The 21220-nt window shown below is 40.6% G+C and overlaps 3 protein-coding genes across 4 annotated transcripts; all 3 read left to right on the top strand.

Moving 5' to 3' along the window:
- The first annotated feature begins 3655 nt into the window (after positions 1-3655).
- Positions 3656-7414, top strand: LOC139422943 (immunoglobulin (CD79A) binding protein 1). Its single transcript, XM_071174436.1, has 6 exons — positions 3656-4089; positions 4401-4703; positions 4955-5150; positions 5242-5318; positions 5517-5626; positions 5774-7414. The coding sequence occupies exons 1-6, from the start codon at positions 3878-3880 to the stop codon at positions 5920-5922; spliced, it is 1047 nt and encodes a 348-aa protein (XP_071030537.1). The 5' UTR covers positions 3656-3877; the 3' UTR covers positions 5923-7414.
- A 290-nt stretch (positions 7415-7704) lies between these two features.
- Positions 7705-11032, top strand: LOC139422944 (gap junction beta-1 protein-like). Of its 2 annotated transcripts, none has more exons than XM_071174438.1 (2): positions 7705-7861; positions 9334-11032. In XM_071174438.1, the coding sequence occupies exon 2, from the start codon at positions 9348-9350 to the stop codon at positions 10068-10070; it is 723 nt and encodes a 240-aa protein (XP_071030539.1). In that variant the 5' UTR covers positions 7705-7861; positions 9334-9347; the 3' UTR covers positions 10071-11032. The 2 variants fall into 2 exon arrangements, with proteins under 2 accessions (XP_071030539.1, XP_071030538.1); XM_071174437.1 differs by lacking the exon at positions 7705-7861 and adding an exon at positions 8824-8911 and having other exon boundaries at positions 9334-10295.
- A 3262-nt stretch (positions 11033-14294) lies between these two features.
- LOC139422941 (gap junction alpha-3 protein-like) lies at positions 14295-20636 on the top strand. The gene is made up of 2 exons (XM_071174435.1): positions 14295-14372; positions 18997-20636. The coding sequence occupies exon 2, from the start codon at positions 19046-19048 to the stop codon at positions 20117-20119; it is 1074 nt and encodes a 357-aa protein (XP_071030536.1). The 5' UTR covers positions 14295-14372; positions 18997-19045; the 3' UTR covers positions 20120-20636.
- Positions 20637-21220: the final 584 nt, after the last annotated feature.

The following is a 21220-nucleotide window of genomic DNA, read 5'->3' as shown; positions in this document are numbered from 1 at the left end:
GACCAGCTGGCCGGTGTGTTTACGGACATATTCAATCAATCAATCCCTATACCAGTCTGCTGTTCCCACATGCTTCAAGAGGGCCACCATTGTTCCTGTTCCCAAGAAAGCTAAGGTAACTGAGCTAAATGACTACCGCCCCGTAGCACTCACATCCGTCATCATGAAGTGCTTTGAGAGACTAGTCAAGGACCATATCACCTCCACCCTACCTGACACCCTAGACCCACTCCAATTTGCTTACCGCCCAAATAGGTCCACAGACGATGCAATCTCAACCACACTGCACACTGCCCTAACCCATCTGGACAAGAGGAATACCTATGTGAGAATGCTGTTCATCGACTACAGCTCGGCATTCAACACCATAGTACCCTCCAAGCTCGTCATCAAGCTCGAGACCCTGGGTCTCGACCCCGCCCTGTGCAACTGGGTACTGGACTTCCTGACGGGCCGCCCCCAGGTGGTGAGGGTAGGCAACAACATCTCCTCCCCGCTGATCCTCAACACTGGGGCCCCACAAGGTTGCGTTCTGAGCCCTCTCCTGTACTCCCTGTTCACCCACGACTGCGTGGCCACGCACGCCTCCAACTCAATCATCAAGTTTGCGGACGACACAACAGTGGTAGGCTTGATTACCAACAACGATGAGACGGCCTACAGGGAGGAGGTGAGGGCCCTCGGAGTGTGGTGTCAGGAAAACAACCTCACACTCAACGTCAACAAAACTAAGGAGATGATTGTGGACTTCAGGAAACAGCAGAGGGAACACCCCCCTATCCACATCGATGGAACAGTAGTGGAGAGGGTAGCAAGTTTTAAGTTCCTCGGCATACACATCACAGACAAACTGAATTGGTCCACTCACACAGACAGCATCGTGAAGAAGGCGCAGCAGCGCCTCTTCAACCTCAGGAGGCTGAAGAAATTCGGCTTGTCACCAAAAGCACTCACAAACTTCTACAGATGCACAATCGAGAGCATCCTGGCGGGCTGTATCACCGCCTGGTATGGCAACTGCACCGCCCTCAACCGTAAGGCTCTCCAGAGGGTAGTGAGGTCTGCACAACGCATCACCGGGGGCAAACTACCTGCCCTCCAGGACACCTACACCACCCGATGTCACAGGAAGGCCATAAAGATCATCAAGGACATCAACCACCCGAGCCACTGCCTGTTCACCCCGCTATCATCCAGAAGGCGAGGTCAGTACAGGTGCATCAAAGCTGGGACCGAGAGACTGAAAAACAGCTTCTATCTCAAGGCCATCAGACTGTTAAACAGCCACCACTAACACTGAGTGGCTGCTGCCAACACACTGACACTGACTCAACTCCAGCCACTTTAATAATGGGAATTGATGGGAAATGATGTAAATATATCACTAGCCACTTTAAACAATGCTACCTTATATAAATGTTACTTACCCTACATTATTCATCTCATACGCATACGTATATACTGTACTCTATATCATCGACGGTATCCTTATGTAATACATGTATCACTAGCCACTTTATACTATACTATGCCACTTTGTTTACATACTCATCTCATTTGTACATACTGTACCCGATACCATCTACTGTATCTTGCCTATGCTGCTCTGTACCATCACTCATTCATATATCCTTATGTACATATTCTTTATCCCCTTACACTGTGTACAAGACAGTAGTTTTGGAATTGTTAGTTAGATTACTTGTTATTACTGCATTGTCGGAACTAGAAGCACAAGCATTTCGCTACACTCGCATTAACATCTGCTAACCATGTGTATGTGACAAATAAAATTTGATTTGATTTGATTTGATTCACAATAACAGCACTTGACTGGGGCAGCTCTAGCAGGGCAGAAATGTGACAAAATGACTTGTTGGAAAGGTGGCATCCTTTGACGGTGCAACGTTCAAAGTCACTGAGCTCTTCAGTAAGGCCATTCTACTGCCAAGGTTTGTCTATGGAGATTGCATGGCTGTGTGCTCGATTTTATACACCGGTAGCAACGGGTGTGGCTGAAATAGCTGAATCCACTAATTTGAAGGGGTGTCCACATACTTTCGTATATATTTTATGTCTTACCTGTGACGTGCTAATATCAGTTTTAAATTATCTTTGCTAGTATTGTCATTCCGCGTTATTATTAATTACGCGCCCCAAAACAACTAAGGAAATGGCAAAAGGTAGCTAGGCGTGGCCAAGTTTTGGCAAACGTAAGGTATCATATCATGCCACGTTCACGTGCTAGTCAGAACTAGCTAGGAAACTCTGAAATGTCTGACTTACTAACTGGTTGTAGCTATACACGTGCCGCAGTTAGCAAGTTGGACATTTCTGAGTTTCCTAGTTCTGACTAGCATTTGAACGCAGCATCATACCAAAGATTTGTATAACTAACCCAAGATGGAAACTACAGGCTCTGGTCTAACGGAGCAAATTAATTGTGGTGGGCAGAACAAGCAAGGAGGTAGGCAGAGCCAAGCACGAGCTAGTGAGATCAGTGTTGCCAACTCATTTTCAGGGTAAATTGCTAGAGGCAGGTTGATTTGTTGCTAAAAGTTGCTAAATGACGAATGCGTCATTACGTAGAATCCACAATAACGTTACTCAAATTGACTGGCCATCTCGGCAAAAATATGATTTAACATTTGTTCAGGTACAGACTCCCACTCTTTCCTGTAAAATGTTGATTGTGACATGTTGATTGATGTTGAAGATCAAACATTCGTGACCAACTATATTCATTGAGTTTGGCTCGTCGAACCCGTGCTACTGCTGCTGCAGTCAGCCAACAATGATTTGCAATTTGCTGAAATTGCTGCTGCCCTACTGCTGCTGACGTCACTCACAATGCACTTTTGCAGCCAGGCACGTGGGTTGTGACTGAGTGTGTGACAGAGAAAATCGTTGTGTCATTTAGAGGGAAAATGCGTGCATTTTAGCGTGAGTCACTTTTCAAAAGTTGCAAAAAGTTACAAATACATTTTTAAAAGTAGCTAAATGTGTTGCTAGGTGCTGTTTGAAAAAAAATCGCCCTTGCTCTCCTTCTAAACAACGCAATTTTCAAAAACTTTGGCAAAGGGTAAAGTCTACAAAACGCAGAGCACTCTGTTTGTTTTAGTTTTGGAAACAGAAAACTGTAGGGAGATCAAATGTTTCGTCGATGAGAACTTGATAAATCGAACTCGCTTAATCTTCTACAGCTGCCGGCCACTGGGCTTCCTCTCATCACCATATTTGGTAGTGAGTGGAAACGCCAACCGGGTGCTTCACATTTATACATCCAGTGCAATATCTGATCTATGATCATACTAAATTTGGGTTGCACAATTTACGTACAGAATAATACATTTAATGATAGGCAGGTTTTAGTGTCAGGCGGCTCAGTGGCCGCCCTTACAAAAGCAGATTGCAGTTTTGAAACTGCAGTAATTGCATTCGACTGTGTTTTTTTGACGCAGTAATTGCAGAATAACAGCAGTTAACTGTGGTTACACTGCAAAGTTACTGCAGTAAAAAAAACTGTGTTTTTTTGGACGTAGTATTTGCAACATACTTCCGTTATACAGAGATGTTTATATCATTGATTATATGTTAATGTCTCCGCCCTAACAATGGGAGTCGTCCCAAATGCGGGAAGGCAGGCGACAAGTTTAGGTCCAAAATAAGCCCATTGAAACGCATTGGGCTTATTTTGGACGGATTTTGGCGAGAGTGAAACCTAAGCATTGCCCTAACCACAATAATGATTTTTGCGACAATTCTGACTTCGTGGCTGTGCTAACTAGTGGAAACCTTTTGAATCTTGTCATAAAGGAAGTGAGCGTAGAATGAATACGGAAGCCGATAGTAGTCATTACATAGAAAAAAGGCAAAAATGGCAGCCGCTGAAAGTACTAGCTTGTCACCAAGTCAGGCAGAAGAACCGCCTAAACTATCTGATTTGTTAGATCGGGGATGGAAACTATATGAGGAGGTGGACACCACAAACGATCCCATCGCAGCTACCCATATCCAGGTTAAAATCAAGCGTGGGATAACGCAACTGGAAGAGGCAACGCGGATGGTTGCCCAGCTCGACTTGTTCAGGTAGCTAACGTTAGCTAGCACCTAGCTAACTATAGATCGCTATCTACTCAAGCTTTGATGACTAGCCAGATACCCAGGTAGCTAGTTACTATCATGTACTGGGCATGATTATATATCAAAGAGTATAGCCAACTAAATAACGAACAGATTCCACCTTAGAGTTGCTTGACAGTTTTGCCAGCTAGATACTTTTGATTGGCTAGGATAAGTCGTAAACAATCTAGTTAGCTAGCTAACGTTCGCTAAGGCAATGCAAATGAAAATGATGCTGCATGTTCATTCTTGTTCATTCTTCATGTTTGTTTTTTTAGCCGAAATGAAGAATTGGAGGAGGTAGCAACCACAGATCTGAAGTATCTGATGTTGCCTGTCCTCCTGGGGGCTCTTACTATGAAGCAAGTGAACCTGGCAAAACGACTAGAGCAAGTTCAGATAGCAAGATGTTACTTTTTGGACTTCTTGAAAAGATGTAAGGAGTATAACATATCAAAGTTTGAACTACCCAAAACCAATGAAAACTCTGCTGGCACACTGGAAGAAGAATCTGCAAATGGGCCCCCCAAACCTCCGGACTTGATTGCAATGGCGACAGTAAGAGCGGCAAAGATAGAAAGGTATCAGAAACATCTGCTTTTCAATTACAATAATTTTGACAATCGGAACACGCATTGTTTTGATTCAGCACTGCACAAGTAATATTTAGGCCTATGCTTTAAGGTCTAGTACCTGTCACGAGCCTCTTAAAATATGTTATGTCCCTCAGCTATTTAACAACTTAAACATCTCTCTTGTTTATTTTATAATGGCAATTCATCTGCACCCACATTGGTCTGATGACTCTTATTTATTGTGCTATACTCTGCAGATACACCCAGAGGAAGAACACAGAGGCCAAGCTATCAGAGATCAAGGCAGCAGTGGACAGTGGGCAGGCAGATGACGAGATAGTTAGAGACTTCTACCTCCTCAACTTGAGGAAATGGATTGTTGTATCCCTGGAGGAGATTGAGAGCATTGATCAGGAAATTGAGATTTTGACCAGGATGGATGTTCTAAAACAGGTACATAGATTTGAAGATGTAACTAATCTTATTCACCAATGACTAATTGAAAGGGTGATTTTCTGATGCTCTTTATATTTTCCATGTGCAGAGTTCAGCAGAGCCATCACAATCTAAAAGGCCTCCCATGAAACCCTTCATTCTCACCAAAGATGCTGTTCAGGCCAGGTAAGCACCTGCTCAAACTTATTTATTTCTCATTCTGCACATTTTTATGTAAAATGTTTTTTTTGTTTTCCTACTCACAAAATAAGGACTCTGTCCAACCTCCCTTATGAAAATTAAATTACATAGCTACTTGCTTATTATATGACATTAAGTAAATAGTTGAATAATGTATAATAAATGTGTAATTTTTCATTTCAGAGTGTTTGGGGCTGGCTATCCCAGCCTGCCTACAATGTCTGTGGATGACTGGTATGAGCAGCACAGGAAGAAAAATGCCCTGCCGGACCAGGGGATCCCTCGCAGCACTGGTAGGGTTAAAAGAGATGTTCAGAATTATTTTCTATTTACAGTTAACCGTATGTACATAAATTGTTTTGGGGAAAAGTCAAACGGTCCTGATCCATGTTTTTTTACACCTTTTCTCATTCACCAAATACAATTTGTCCCCCATTCAGAGGACGTTGATGGAGAAGAGCGAGAGCAAGAAGAGAAAGAGAAGCGGGTTGAAAATGATGACAAGGAGGCCTTGCAGAAAGCTAGAGACTGGGACAACTGGAAGGATACACATCAGAGAGGCTATGGGAACCGTAAAAACATGGGCTGACAACCATCAAACACAGCAACAGTGCCAACCTGGTCTGCAGTATTCATCTGCTCTTATTCCCTCTTAAATACATTTTAACAAGTTGCCAGTGTATATGGAAAGATGGCCTTGAAGAAAAGGCAGGTTTATACAATCCCAGACAGAAACTGTTCATAAGTGTCTGTTTATGGTCTCTTTTTCTTCTGATGCCGCATATCACAGTTTTCATTGTGGCCATATCAGAGGAACATTATTTAGTGGCAGCCATTAATATGATCTGTAGGCTCTATGCAAATATACAACTAAGCATTGACAACAAGGCCCAGTCTCTGTCGAGACAGCACCGTGCTGTGCTTAAGAAGATTAGTAAGTGAATTTGATGATATTGTCTAACAGCTGCTCCCAAACAGAGTAATACAGAGTATCCAGCGAAACTTAAACTGTTGACTTGTGAAATGCCCTAAGAAGGTGGTAGTAACACTCTACAGGTACAACAAATTGATTGAATTTTGTCATCCATACTTCATCTAATTAGTTATGTTAGCTCATGTGCTTATACCTAGAAGATGTGCATCACAAGAAACTCCAATATTGAAAGATGTTTCCTCTGATCAATGTCCATTGTGAAACTGAATAATAGTTTGCTATGTAGGTATGATATGTAGCTACCACTTTTCATCTTGTTTTGCTTTTTGTTAAAGAACTGTGTTTGTGAAAGCCAATTTGCTCTTCTCAAAAGTATGGCTGACTCATTTTATTTATTTTCCACCTCTTACAAATGTACAGTTTGAACAGGCACAGGTTTTGACAGACTTGGTGGATTCCTTTGTCAGAGTTGATAACTCTTGGTCTATTTTCTCCACAATAGCAGGAATTCTGTATGGTCTCCACTGTAACAAGAAATTATTTGAGTGTTTTGTACTTTTTCCCCATTGATTCTTAAAGAAGTTGCTAGTGCATTGAAAATATGGATACGGTCCAGAATAAATATGATACAGAAAGCTGCTATGGTCAAGTAAATTGTTATTGGCACATCGATATACACACATACACAAAATGTGCATTAATCAAAATCATATATTGAACATGATTACTATTGCTCCCATGTAACTTAATGTCGTTTGGTGAAAGCATCAATTATGATCTCAATGTATTTGTTTCCCAGCCAATTAAATGAATGTATTGCACATCCTCACTAAACGTTTATTTTATTTTATACCCATTGGACAACTGTGAAAAGGATGCCCAGTAGACCACCTCAATTGTGGGTCACCTAGTTCTCGCTTCATAATGTGTCTTCAGTGGGCCTAGCACCCTCTAGAGATGAGATGTTAATCTGTCCGAGGCTTGTTTAAGATTATTTAAAATTATCTCTCCAAAGTATCCCTCAGAATTGTACTGGAATTGTCAGTTACATTTTTGACAGCAGGTGGGTAAACAAGGAAAGGTTAGAATGTCTTTGAAAATACCACACACACTGATGCACACACACACCAAATAAATTATGAACAAACAAGCATTTATTTCTCTACTGTTATCTATAAGACCTACTCCCTCTGCATGTGGTTAGACTTTCTTTGTTTGGGTTTAGTAATTTTTACTCCATATTGTGTCAAAACCAGCCTTCACTTCCCTTGCAGTACAGTGCACAATAGATAGGGCAGGCTTCTTTGTGTCCACACAGATTCTTTCCTTTGCTGAGGGTAGGCGGAAACTGAGGCGCTTGATCTGAATTCTAAAGGGGCTTGTTGGATCTAATAAAAGCAGCTATTGTATGTAAATGATTCACACAAGAGCATATGACTCCGACTGTGCAGGGCAGTGGCTAGTGTGAGAGAAATCATTAGCAATGCAAACGCCTGGTGTTCTGGTTCACAGATTCACTAATGGGAAGAAATCCATCTATACTGATGGTAATTCAATTGTTTCTGGGCGTGTTTGTGCACTACTTCTACTGAAGGTAATTTCACGAATTTAATCATTTGTTACAGCTATGAAATCTAAATTAAGTATACACATCATTTTTTTGTCATGATTTACATGTTTGTGATTAGGTTTCATGTTAAAGGGGATGAGATCTCTCCCTGGTCATCTTTCTGCCTAGTCAAACAAACATTTGTACTGATGATCTGGAAATGTTTATTTAGGATTAATACTAATAAACAAAAAGTATCCTTATAAAAGTGTAATTGATGTATTCACATTTAAAAGCACCAGTTGTGTTGTATTTCATTCTTCTTCACTCATTCCTCTACATAGATAGCCTATTGTATGTGGCTTAGATAACCATAGCTGTGCTTTCCAGTGACAGCCATAATAGGCTGCTTGTGAAATATCTTAGAAAATCAGGGGTGCACACTGTAAGAATAAAGAAAACATGCTAATCCTAAATAATAACTATACTTAAAGGATTTATTGTGGAAATCTTAATTTAGCCATTCAATTTGCGATCTCATGTTCAAGAATCCTATTCCTTTAATCTTCTCTTACCATATCACCTCTAATTTCTCGTTTTATCAAAAAAAATCTGCCATTAAAAAAAATCCTGAAATATGTTTTTTCATTTATATCTTGATTTGACTGAGTTAAAGTGAAATAGACCTGAACCATGTTGTCTGTAGACTCTTTTGGCATTGGCTTATCATAGTCTTTGTTGTGACTTTACATATTATAAAACATTTCATAAAAGTCCCCACTATGACCCCACTCTGTGGTCAGTCTGGCTTGGGGAGGGGCATAGATATACCATGCAGGCTGGTGCCAGTGTCAACATGGCACACTGGTCACATTGGGGCAGATACTCCCTTGCCAGTGACTTTGGGAAAATGGTCACCTGATGTGTAGTGCCAGACCAAAGGCTTGCGCTCTTAAGCCGCCCACCAACGTCAAGGCATGTAGAGAGGTTTGGTTCTCTACTGGCCGCACATCAATGTCCACGCTACACCGGCGGGTCAACGTTGTCCTCCACCCTGGGTGCTGCCTATGCCTCTTACACCTCCTGATGAGCTTGGTAACTTCCACCTCTCCAAGTCTCTTCTACTGCCATGGCAGGAATGACTAAAACAATGGCATTCAATAGATCTGAATTATAACAAGATGGAGAGACCTCAGTTGCCGTTGGCTTTGACGGATATGGAATTAGTCTTGGGGGATTCTGCTTTTTGAGAATTGATGGCTTTATGGAGATTTCCCAATATCTCAGTCGCTGACCAGTGCTGGTCAGACAGTGGTGTTGACTGGTGAAGCGAGTTATGTGAAATCTGTGTTTTTAGTAAAAAAACGTGCAATTAGTGTTTGTATACAGAAATCTTGTGGAAATATCTTACATATATAGGGCTATTTTTCTAGGCAAAATTACCAACAATTTATCAACATTATTGACCTCAAATCTTTCTACAATTAAATAATTTTAATGACGTCCTTGTTTTTCAGACCTGGAATCGAAAATGAACTGGGCGTCCTTTTATGCCGTCATCAGCGGTGTAAACAGACATTCCACGGGCATCGGTCGCATCTGGCTCTCTGTTCTTTTCATTTTCCGTATCCTGGTCCTGGTGGTTGCAGCAGAGAGTGTGTGGGGTGACGAGAAGTCTGGCTTCACCTGTAATACCCAGCAGCCCGGCTGCAACAGCGTCTGTTATGACCACTTCTTCCCCATCTCACATATCCGTCTGTGGGCCCTGCAGCTAATTTTGGTGTCCACCCCAGCCCTGCTGGTGGCCATGCATGTGGCCCACCGCCGACACATCGACAAAAAACTCTACAAGCTGTCTGGCCGGGCCAACCCCAAGGACCTGGAGCAAATCAAGACCCAGAAGATGAAGATTGCAGGTGCACTTTGGTGGACATACATCATCAGCCTCTTCTTCCGCATCATCTTTGAGGTAACCTTCATGTACCTCTTCTACATGATCTACCCTGGCTATAAGATGATCCGGCTGGTCAAGTGTGACTCGTACCCCTGCCCCAACACAGTGGACTGCTTTGTGTCCAGGCCCACAGAGAAGACCGTCTTCACTGTGTTCATGCTGGCTGTGTCAGGGATCTGCATCCTGCTCAACATCGCAGAGGTCGTCTTCCTAGTGGGAAAGGCCTGTAGTAGGCACTTAAGCAATGCTGGAGACTCAACCATGGGAGCATGGATCACCCAAAAGCTCTGCTCCTACTAGAACAAGCTAAATGGACCAACACTGTGTAACTGTAATTGGGCACATATGTTCAAAGCTCAAAGTAATGGCCTTAACAACATTAATTAATGAGGTGTTCACACTTTTTCTATACTTTTCAAATAGATATGACTCAAAGGACAATTTCAGTTTGGATATAGAACAAAATCCAGAAGAGGAGACTGATGAAAAGTATGGTAAACTGATTTATTAACAGTCCCTTACCTTGTAACGTCTCAAATTTAGCTGAATTCAATATGCAGTCACCTTCGATATGCTCTGCAAGATTCAAGCAACTAAACCGACTCATCATCCATTCTGTATTATGATTCATAAATAGTTTTCAATTCATGATAGACATTTTAATCACTGATAATGTGGTATAATTAGGACAAAGCATTGGTACCCTGGTTTATTATAAATAGTAACCCAAGAAAACTGTCCAAGTGATGAATTTAACCAACATTTGGTGGTTGTGGTGGAGTATTACTAATAACTATGAGGCTATTCCAAAGCACTACTAATAACTACCTCACTTTCATAGTGAAATATCAAGTGCTTCAAGACATCCACATAGTGTTTTGATGCTATGAATGAGACTGATTATGCAAGTGTATAGAGTAAAATAGAATAGTGAATGAGAAAATGTGCTTAGTTGAAGTTAAAATGAAAGAACCAAATGATTAATTTTCATGTCTATCTCATTATTTTTCTTACTAGATACTGCATTGCTGCTTTAAAACTATTGTGTGCGTGAGAGAAAGGATGTTTAGAATTTGTGGTACTGTAAAGTGTTTACTTCACATATAAGGGATTACAAAAACGGTAACAGCAAAAAATATTGTAATCAGATTACAGATACTAGATGATTCAATTAAATTAAATTCAGAAGAGATTTGAGAAGAAAAAAATATTTGACACTTCTCTGTTTTCTCAATGACATTCAAATAAACATTGAAAAAAGGCGCAAATGTAAGTTTGTTCCACATGAGCGAGTCCGACCAGAAGTCAGATACCAACCACTATGATAACAAACCAAATGGGTTTGATGGATCGCTGTAAAAGAGCAGGAACAGGCTTTTGTAGGCTACAGTCCAAGCTATGTTTTCCAATGGTGCAACTTCTGTCGGCATCCAAAGATTATCTAACTTGAATAAATGTTTGGAGGTAAGGATGACAGCAGTGGTGTAGTCTACTGCGATACGGATATCACAAATTATTGTTATCTGCGTAGCGCATTGATGTGAATCACACTGCTGCTCTCTTATTTAGCTATTTGCGTTTTACGGATTGTGGTTGCTGTGGATGACTGTTCGCAAATCTAAATGTGTATTTGAACCCAATAATGGTTGAATTCAAGAAGTTTAAGCTGCCTATCAATCATTGTTTTTGAAAACAGTGGACAGCCAGTGAAAAACTTATCATCTCGGGGATTCGATCTTGTAACCTTTCGGTTACTAGTCCAACGCTCTAACCACTAGGCTACCTGCCGCGTTGCTCAAATAAATTCATGCTGATAATTTTTTTTATCAATAGACCTAATGGACACGTTCAAACTCGAAGACTTTTGATTGATTTAAAGGGGCAATCTGTATTTGGGTTTATAAATTATATATATCCATTGATTCTTGAAGAATATAATTTATAAATGCCTCATGAGTTTAGTTCAACTGTCACACTCCATGTGAATCCAAAATATTACCTTGTGTTTGTAAACATTGTACATGTAAACAAATGCTTTATAGCCTCATAACATGGTTAAAACAATAATTTTATATCATGGGTGGTCAGTCCTTGCATCCATAGCTCTTGTCTATTAATCTGAGCATGGTTACATTTCTCCAGGCCCATCCCTCATCTTTTTACCAAAATTGAGGCGGGATGGCTGTTTGGTTATTGTTTCATCTGTGAATTTGCACTTTGAACAGCTGCATATTATCAAGATATCAAAGTGTCACCAACAAAAAAATAAACAATAGGCCTATAGCAAATGCAGCATATGGCATTCATTTTTAACAAATAAATAGCACTTTTCAGTAGTGCTCAAAGCATGCAATTTCATGAGCGCAGCATTTATTTTTAAATTTAAATCAATGAGCCCAATCAGTCCTCCATGACAACAAAATCATAAACAACAGGGCTGGCTAATAGGTCTTTAGTTTTGGGGTTATGCTCAGGTAAAACAATTTGGCTAATCTATTCTTCCATATTTCTAAGTCCTATTTTTGAAGATCAAGAGGTATAACATTTATTGGAATGACTGGAATTCTGATAGACTTTAGTTTTTAATGTAAAGATATCATTTAATTGTATGTAGTAGAAAGCGATGGGTTAGAAAAAGCCTTCATAACCAATCCATAAAGTAAAATGTAACGTCCATATATGGTCAGCTATGTAAACTTTAACATAGATTTATCCTGCAATAGATGTGGTTCAATTAGTAACATACATTTTTATCTTCTTCTAATGCCTCTTAAGGGGAAACTAATCTAAAAGTAGCTGAATGTAATCAGATTACGTTACTGAGTTGGGGTAATCCAAAAGTTACGTTACTGATTACGAATTTGGACAGGGAACTAGTAACTGTAACAGATTACATTTAGAAAGTAACCTACCCAACCTTGATAGTATTTTAGTTCCTGTTTTGTTGTATACCATGCCTTGTTATGTTGAATGTCTTGCACATATTTGTGTTACTGTAGCTAATATAATTAGACATTCCTAATAAAACACTTGAGTTATATTATGTGCAATAGCCACATGGAAATATTAACGAGCTAGTAGTACACGCAGCTATTATGAGTGTATTCTGAATGCTTTATGTGTGTTGTCTTGAGTTACAAAGTGACGTCGCTACAAAGTCTTTATGTGATACATCAGAAAGCCACTGGAGAGCAGCACAAACATATGAAACTAACCAAACATCAGGTACTAAGGGCGTTTAGATTATCTGCGGTTATGATCATTTGACAGTGCCATTGAGTAAGAATTGGAAAGAGAAAAATCCAATCTATAGATTTTATTGATTGAAACACAATCAAAGAATGAAGTCTCGTGAAGCTTTTTAAAGTCAGAGGTACTGTATGCTGCAGTTCTTGTGAGCTGTCAGACCACCTGTGAGGAAATGTCTGACGAAGCTTCAGCAATTAAAACCTTAGACTGGCCGGGTAGAGTGCATGGTCCCAGGTTATCAATAGCGAAGCCTTGTGAGGGGTCAGTCTCTGAGGCTAAGAAATATTCACCCTGGGGACAGCTGGACCTAGCAGGGGCTAGTGTGAGGGCATTTCTCTTTTTCTGGAGCACATCAATAGAGACCATATATAGAGAGTCTATCAGATGTGAGGTCTGACTGAGAAGAGAGATATCTAATCACTGCCCCGTCTGAATTACTTCTCTAAATGTAGATGTTATCTGGCATTATTTTTACATGACACTTTGCTGTTAACAAGCTGATAAATACAGCAATTCTTTTTCACGGCAGTCATATGGTAAGCATTCATACTGTGCCTTTCAAAGTGCAGATTTGCAATGTACCATATGTTCTATGTTTTCTGTTTTCTCTGTTGATTTATCTTACCATGCAATTTGATGCTTAAGGGGTTATGATTTAATCCATACAATGAACAGTCAGTTTAACCAAACAACATTTTTTCTGTTTTAGGTAAAGTAAATATAGCTAACTGCTTCTGTTTGGAAGGATGTCCTCTTGTTGAATTTACAACCACCACAGACTATGAGATTCCTGTCAGCCTGTTAACAATGACACTGGAGTATGTGCCAGTCAATGACAACCATAACAATGAAGGGAGGGCCCACCTTTATCATTTTCTGATGCTCTCCCGCTCCACACAGCCACAGGCCTTGGAACACTACCTTTCAACTCCAATTCACCAACCCCCCCAAACCCCCTGAGTGTGATAGCAAAGCCACTCCCTTCACAGTGAATTATATTTAGAGCTTAAACCCACCCACCCATTGGACTACTTAGACGCCACTCAGTCGTAAAGAAACATCACTTTAGCAGTGGGCCTTATAATTCTCAACAGAGAGTGAGTGTTCTCATCCTAGCTAACTGACACAGTGAAAGAGGGTGCTTACATAGGTCCTATTGGTTACTTTTACAGGACACATTTACAGGACAAGAGCTGAAAACTCGTTGAAACCGTTTGGAAACAAGAGTGCTTAACATTAGCAGTGTAGTGTCATCACTATCAAAGAGCATGGCCGTGTAGACTGTGATAGCGACCTAAGTGGAGACGCCACTACTGGATCTGCAATTTCACTGGAGATGAGCATTATGGGAAGGTGGGTCTTGACGCACTGTGTCTATAGAAGTTTCAACTGAAGAAACATACATTAGAAATCATTAACATGGTCAGTAATACGGTCAATACCCAGCTAGCACATAATGTTCTGAAAGCCATATGTTTCTTAGAAATTGGTGAAAGTGTGGGTGTTCTATGGTTATTTTGCATAACCAGTATTTCAGCATAACATTTCCTACCATACATGTTTCCTCATAAACATGAAACTTATACATGTATATATTTTTTTGTTATTGCGTACTACCTTCCCAAAACTTCTGGGAATGATGCAGGATAGTTGCTTGGCTTTTGAACATTCTCAGCACATTTAAGGAACTTACCAAGAAAATAATGTTTTTTTGTCATTTCATTACTTTAACAGAACGTTTCGTAAAAGTTCAAAGATGGATTTCTTTTCAATTTAGTCATGTTCTCACTTTGTTCTGAGAACGTTAAGAAACAAAGTTTTTCTATGTGAATTTCAGTACTTCAGCATAATGTTTCCTACTGTACAGGTTTCCTCTCAGTTGTATTTAAAGTAATGTTCTCAAATTGTTCCAAGGAACATTAAGAAAACTTTGCATAAAAACCACAAGAAAACTTGAATAAAGTTCATAGAACGTTCTATGAATGTTATTTAAAAACATATACATTCAGATCTTCTCAGTATAAAATAAAATTAATCTTCTTCAAGTTTTATTGGCAAATCGCAACCAACTGACAGGTGCATACACCGCCACTTACTGTACTGGAGTGTGAGGCCAGTCACAACCTATCACTATATTCTCTTAACTAACCCTGAATTTCTAATAAAATAAAATAATAACCTCACTAGCCCCATCACCCCCACCCAAAATACCACCCGCTCATTCCCTTCCAACCTCTCTGACCCTTTCAAACAACCTCTCCCTTTCTACATCATACATTTCACAAAATAATAATACATTCAACCATTTCCTCTATATTTAATTAGGCAAGTTAGTTAAGAACAATTTCTTATTTACAAAGACTGCTGACGCTGGGCCAATTGTGGCGTCGCCCTATGGGACTCCCAATCACAGCCAGATGTGTAACAGCCTGGAATCTAACCAGGGTCTGTAGTAACACCTCTTGCACTGAGATGCAGTGCCTTAGACCACTGCGCCACTCAGGAGCCTGTACACCCATTACACATTCCAGTAATGCCTAAGATTAATGCCTAAGCAAAAGTGTTCTATCTATGCTTGGAGTTCCAAACAGTTAAACTAAGCTATTTGTTTTATTAAAAGTCTTATTGAAACATGTTCTCAGAACGTTAATAAAACCTCCCAGGAAAATTTTCAGGGAACCATAGTTCTCTGGACCAAAGAATGTACGTTCCCAGAATAGGTACAAATGTCACTTCCGTTCAAAAAACTTATGGCTTCAATTCCCAGAACCAATGGGAAACCAGAAATGTACTTTCCCACAACTTCCAAGGAACCAAATGTGCTAGCTGGGATATTAGTCTCTGAATTTCTGAAATGGTTCAACTTCAAACTGTTATGAGGGAAGTCAACCATTACAGTGAGTGTAGTTGCAGTGCAATGATTAAACCATGATTAAACCATGGACTATGAGGAATGTAATTAGAGAATTCCTAGATTGATACAAGTTCTTGGCCATCCACATGTACAGTACACTGTCATGGAAGGCCCTTAGGTAACAGCATCCTAGGTTTTAATAACTTTAAAATCCCTGTATGGAAAGTGAAACTCATCTGGGAACCTGACCGCCACTTCCATAGGCAAGTCCAACTGGCATCAATCAGTATGTTTACTAAAGTGACAACTCAACCCCTGGAAACCTATATCTAGGGAGAAGAGAGCTACACCCTGTCAAGGCCATATGTGTCAGTGCGTTTGTCTTGGAGCTCCTGCCTGGCAGTAGGATACAGTGGCCAGGCCACTACCTGCTCCAGTGCATACTATGGGTACAGTCAGTACTTAGTATGCATTCAATGGACACATAGTCGCTAGTGAAAGTCTACACAGCCCTTGCACATTCTTCACATTTTTATGCTTTAAAAGGAAATCTAAAAAGGTAATATTTTCAAATATTGTGGTGGCAGCATCATGTTGTATGCTTGTCACCGGCATGGACTGGGGACTTGATCAGAACAAAAATAAATATGAAAGGAGCAAAGCACAGATAAAAAGTTAGAGGAAACCCTGCCTCAGTCTTCTGAATTCCGAACCTTGGGATAGGGTTTTATTTTTCAATGGGAAATTACACAAATGTTAATGCCTAAGACACACCAGAATGGCTTTCCAATAGATGTTGAGTGTTCCTCGATGGTCCAGTTTCAGTCCTACTTAAATCTGCTTGAAAATCAGAGACACGGTTTAAATATTGCTGTCCATCAATGGCTCCCAACCAAATTTACTAAGAGTTGTGAAAAGTTAGTAGAATCTTATTCAAAGTAGGTTGTGTAATTCAGTAGGATTTTGTCAAATGTAATTTTAAAGCAGCAAAATGTTAAGACTGTTGTGTAGACCAAGGTTATTATAGTTTTGTGTTTTTATATTCAGTTTATTTTTTATTTTGAATTCAGTTTAGTTTGTTAGTTTTCAAACCTGGTTTGCTAGTTTTTATTTAGTTTGAGTTGTATAAAATATTTCTATTTCGTTTTTATATTATTTAGTTTCAGTTTTAGGTTTAGGGACCGAAAGCATACATGAGAGGCTATGAGGCATTTGGGTTGTATCGTTTTTTATGTTTTTGGGGATGCCACTTCTTGCAACTGGGGGCCATTAATACATAAGGTGATGGATGGGTCAGGTCATACAGTAGGTTATGTAAGCCCTTCTCATGCTACATTGGAGTCATTACACATCCCTTTTGATTAGCTGAGGAGATTTAGTTAAGTGTGAAAAGCTCTATCTAGAAACAGTTGATTCTTGCTTGTGATACGGTTTGGAAAACCTTGAACACAACTTAATTATCATTAAAAAATAACTTTACAAATACGAAAGATACATTTACTGTTAGCTGTTTTACCGCAGATTTCCAGAGGTTTTTTGTGTAATACCGCTTTGAGCCGACATTCTGTCGCCATTACCTCAGGAAGTGCAATGCAAAACACATCTGTGGGAATCTGTGTTAAAACGGCACACAGTAAATGTATCTTTTGTCTTTGTACAATCATTTTGGGTTGATGTGATAGTAGAATTTCTGAGGTTTCCAAAATCGTATTGCACAGTGATACACAGTGATTATTAACGGTTAGACAGAGTGTCGGGATAGTTGTAAACGTTTGCCCTGCTCTGATCTATTGTTCAAATGAGAACCCTATGGCTGTATGGTCTTGGGTTCTCGAGAGCTATGGTTAGGTTTAAATTACAAAGTTAATCTCAAAGTGACTTGGTTTTTAAAGGAATAGAATGGTGCAAAACGATAAGGTAGAAGGAAACTCTCTCTCGCCCATGTTTACACCAATCCAATGCTTTTTAACCGTAGTAGTACATGTAAGAAGAATCAAGTTGGCTACCTACCTGGTTTCCCCCTTGTTAGCTAGTGATAGTTAGCGAAAGTAATGCAGAGCTAGGCCTTTTTGAAAGAAGGCCATCTCATTGCCGCATTTACCAGCCAGATTCAGTAGCTTGAAAATCCCCCAAAAGCTTGAATGCCCAAAGTTGAGAATTTGTATTTTATTGAATTGTATTTAGTTTTGGAGTCAAACATAACAGTTTCAGTATAGTTTTTGTATTTCAAACAGGTTTGAAAAGGATTCTAGGATTTCTAGAAAACCAGGGATTTATTGAAAGTTCGTTCCTGGTATTTGCAACCCTAGGTCTACTTGAAAGGCGGTTTCTCCTCAGGGAAACAGGTGTTATGTCCTGCTGTTGCCTGTGGTGTGTCCATTAAAGGAAGGATCCGCAGCCACTCCGTTAAAAGAATAATAAAAACAGAGGAACTTTGAGGAAATTATTTCTTTCAGAATAATTAAGGTAAAACCAAAAAAGATGCACACTGCACCCTGAGCTTTTCTACAAGACGTTTCACAAGCATATGGCAACACTCTAGGTACATGACCAACATTATACTCTTCATGTTCTTCAGAACGTCTCACATTTTCGGGATTAGGACAAGGCCATAGATTGCTAACTTGTTAAAGCATGGGCGTTACTTTCTCCGTAGAGAAATTATGGCAAATTATTGCCAGGAAGCACCAATCTCATTTAGTTGGCCTCTGCAGGGACCAGATTAATGTATTGAACAAATGTTTTCATGCTAAAAGAAACAGAACCACAGAAACTTGGGGCAGAACCTAATATATAAAAGTGAATCTGGTTAATTTACAGAAACACTCTAAAAAAACAAAAACAAACAAACTACAATCACATTACTGAGCTGTAGAGGTCTGTTTAGCCACAGTAAAAATACTTGGCTCTTATCTTTAAATGCAAGCTTTTACAACCAAATAGATCATAAATGAAAATGCATCAGTATAGGTTCATTTATTATGCCACCCTGGGTGTAATAATATAGTATGGTTGAGGCATTTTCCTTAAACTATCCAAGTTATTATGCAACGGTTTTCAATCCAATTGTGATGTTTGTCTGATGCAGTACATTCGTTTATATTGTTTTTATTCTGATTGCAGGTTCCTGTTTCAAATCTCTCTGTAAGACTGAGCCTATGAGTGAGCCACTATGGCGGACTGGAACTTGTTGGGCAAGCTTCTGGAGAGTGCCCAGGAGCACTCCACTGTAGTGGGCAAGGTCTGGCTGACCGTGCTCTTCATCTTCAGGATCCTGGTGCTTGGAGCTGCAGCTGAGAAAGTGTGGGGTGATGAGCAGTCTGGCTTCACCTGTGACACCAAGCAGCCTGGTTGTCAGAATGTCTGCTATGACAAGACTTTCCCCATCTCTCATATCCGCTTCTGGGTGCTGCAGATCATCTTCGTGTCCACGCCCACTCTCATCTACCTGGGCCACATCCTGCACCTGGTGCGCATGGAGGAGAAACAGAAGCAGAAGGAGAAAGACTTGGCTGAGCAACTGGCCATCCACAATGACAAGCAGCAGCTGCTGCCTGACGCCAAACCCAAGAAGCCCCCCGTCCGGGACGACCTGGGCCGCGTCCACCTGCAGGGGGTCCTGCTGCGCACATACGTCTTCAACATCATCTTCAAAACCCTGTTCGAGGTGGGATTTATCATAGCTCAGTACCTGCTCTATGGGTTTGAGCTGAAACCTCTGTACACCTGTAACCGCTCACCCTGTCCCAACGTGGTGAACTGCTACATCTCCAGGCCCACAGAGAAGACGATCTTCATCCTCTTCATGTTGGCAGTGGCATGCATATCTCTGGTGCTGAACATAGTGGAGATGTATCACCTGGGGTTCACCAAGTGCCGCCGGTACAGACACGTCCAGACCCCATGTGAGACAGGGTCCAAGGCCCCCAGCAAGGCAGTGGTGCCTTCTGTCCCAAACTATAACTACTTCCCTAGGCACCACCCAGCTCCTGAGCCCTACCATGCAGACCAGTACATCATGAATGAGCCTGACTCTGCCTACCACCCCTACAACAGCAAAGTGGCTTACAAGCAGAACAGAGACAACCTGGCTGTAGAGATGAACAGTAAACCAGAAGGGGGTGACACCACAGAAAGGAAAGGCTCCAGTTCTGCTCCAGAGTCGCCTTCAGAGAAACAACGGCGACCCAGTCGATCCAGCAAGCACAGCAATAGTAAGACCAGACTAGACGATCTGAAGATCTGAGGGACAGTTATGGCGCATTTCCACCACTGGGTTTTATAGAGGTGCTTGGCCTAAAGGTTCAAACTTTTGTGTTTCCACCTTTGAGGTGGGGGGGAAAAAGTATTGGGCCATGGACCTACTGACTTGTGTCCAGAGTGGGACTTCTGGAGATGCATTCAAATAATGGTTAACAGTTAACGTAATAATTGAGCCATTTCCTTCTCAAAAACAAATGAGTTTTCAGAGGTTGTTGATTCTGCTCTGCACAAGTCCTCATTGTAGCTTTGGAAACAATTTCCGTAGTATAATACCAGGGTGTATACACAAGCGTAACACCTCATCATAGTCAAAAAGTGTCACAGTCAAATTTGTACAATATTCATTTCACCCTGTACCAGAATAGACAATGTGCCTTTGATGGAAAGCATTGTATCAGGAGAGCAAGGTTAGGGAAGGAACAATATGGAAGATAAGATTATTTCCTCTTCAGACATTCTTGATCAGAATGGACCATATCTGTATTATCTAAAACAATATACAGTGGGGCAAAAAAGTATTTAGTCAGCCACCAATTGTGCAAGTTCTCCCACTTAAAAAGATGAGAGAGGCGTGTAATTTTCATCATAGGTACACTTCAACTATGACAGACAAAATGAGAGAGAAAAAAATCCAGAAAAATCACATAGTAGGATTTTTAATGAATTTATTTGCAAATTATGGTGGAAAATAAGTATTTGGTCACCTACAAACAAACAAGATTTCTGGCTCTCACAGACCTGTAACTTCTTCTTTAAAAGGCTCCTCTGTCCTCCACTTGTTACCTGAATCAATGGCACCTGTTTGAACTTGTTGTCAGTATAAAAGACACCTGTCCACAACCTCAAACAGTCACACTCCAAACTCCACTATGGCCAAGACCAAAGAGCTGTCAAAGGGCACAAAGGAAACAAAATTGTAGACCTGCACCAGGCTGGGAAGACTGAATCTGCAATAGGTAAGCAGCTTGGTTTGAAGAAATCAACTGTGGGAGAAAATATTAGGAAATGGAAGACATACAAGACCACTGATAATCTCCCTCGAGCTGGGGCTCCACGCAAGATCTCACCCCGTGGGGTCAAAATG

The sequence above is a fragment of the Oncorhynchus clarkii genome, chromosome 12 (assembly GCF_045791955.1).
Source record: "Oncorhynchus clarkii lewisi isolate Uvic-CL-2024 chromosome 12, UVic_Ocla_1.0, whole genome shotgun sequence".
Taxonomy (NCBI): Eukaryota; Metazoa; Chordata; class Actinopteri; order Salmoniformes; family Salmonidae; genus Oncorhynchus; species Oncorhynchus clarkii.
The sequence above is the reverse complement of the archived record's forward strand: the minus strand, read 5'-3'. Positions and strand labels throughout refer to the sequence as shown.

What these genes read in the sequence shown, in the direction of transcription:
- LOC139422941 (XM_071174435.1), top strand. Translation starts at nt 19,046, where the DNA reads ATGGCGGACTGGAACTTGTTGGGCAAGCTTCTGGAGAGTGCCCAGGAG.
- LOC139422943 (XM_071174436.1), top strand. Translation starts at nt 3,878, where the DNA reads ATGGCAGCCGCTGAAAGTACTAGCTTGTCACCAAGTCAGGCAGAAGAA. An exon ending in GGATGGATGTTCTAAAACAG is followed by an intron (nt 5,151 to 5,241) that starts GTACATAGATTT and finishes TTCCATGTGCAG; the next exon opens with AGTTCAGCAGAGCCATCACA. An exon ending in AAAGATGCTGTTCAGGCCAG is followed by an intron (nt 5,319 to 5,516) that starts GTAAGCACCTGC and finishes TTTTCATTTCAG; the next exon opens with AGTGTTTGGGGCTGGCTATC.
- LOC139422944 (XM_071174437.1), top strand. Translation starts at nt 8,884, where the DNA reads ATGCCTCTTACACCTCCTGATGAGCTTG. An exon ending in TACACCTCCTGATGAGCTTG is followed by an intron (nt 8,912 to 9,333) that starts GTAACTTCCACC and finishes CTTGTTTTTCAG; the next exon opens with ACCTGGAATCGAAAATGAAC.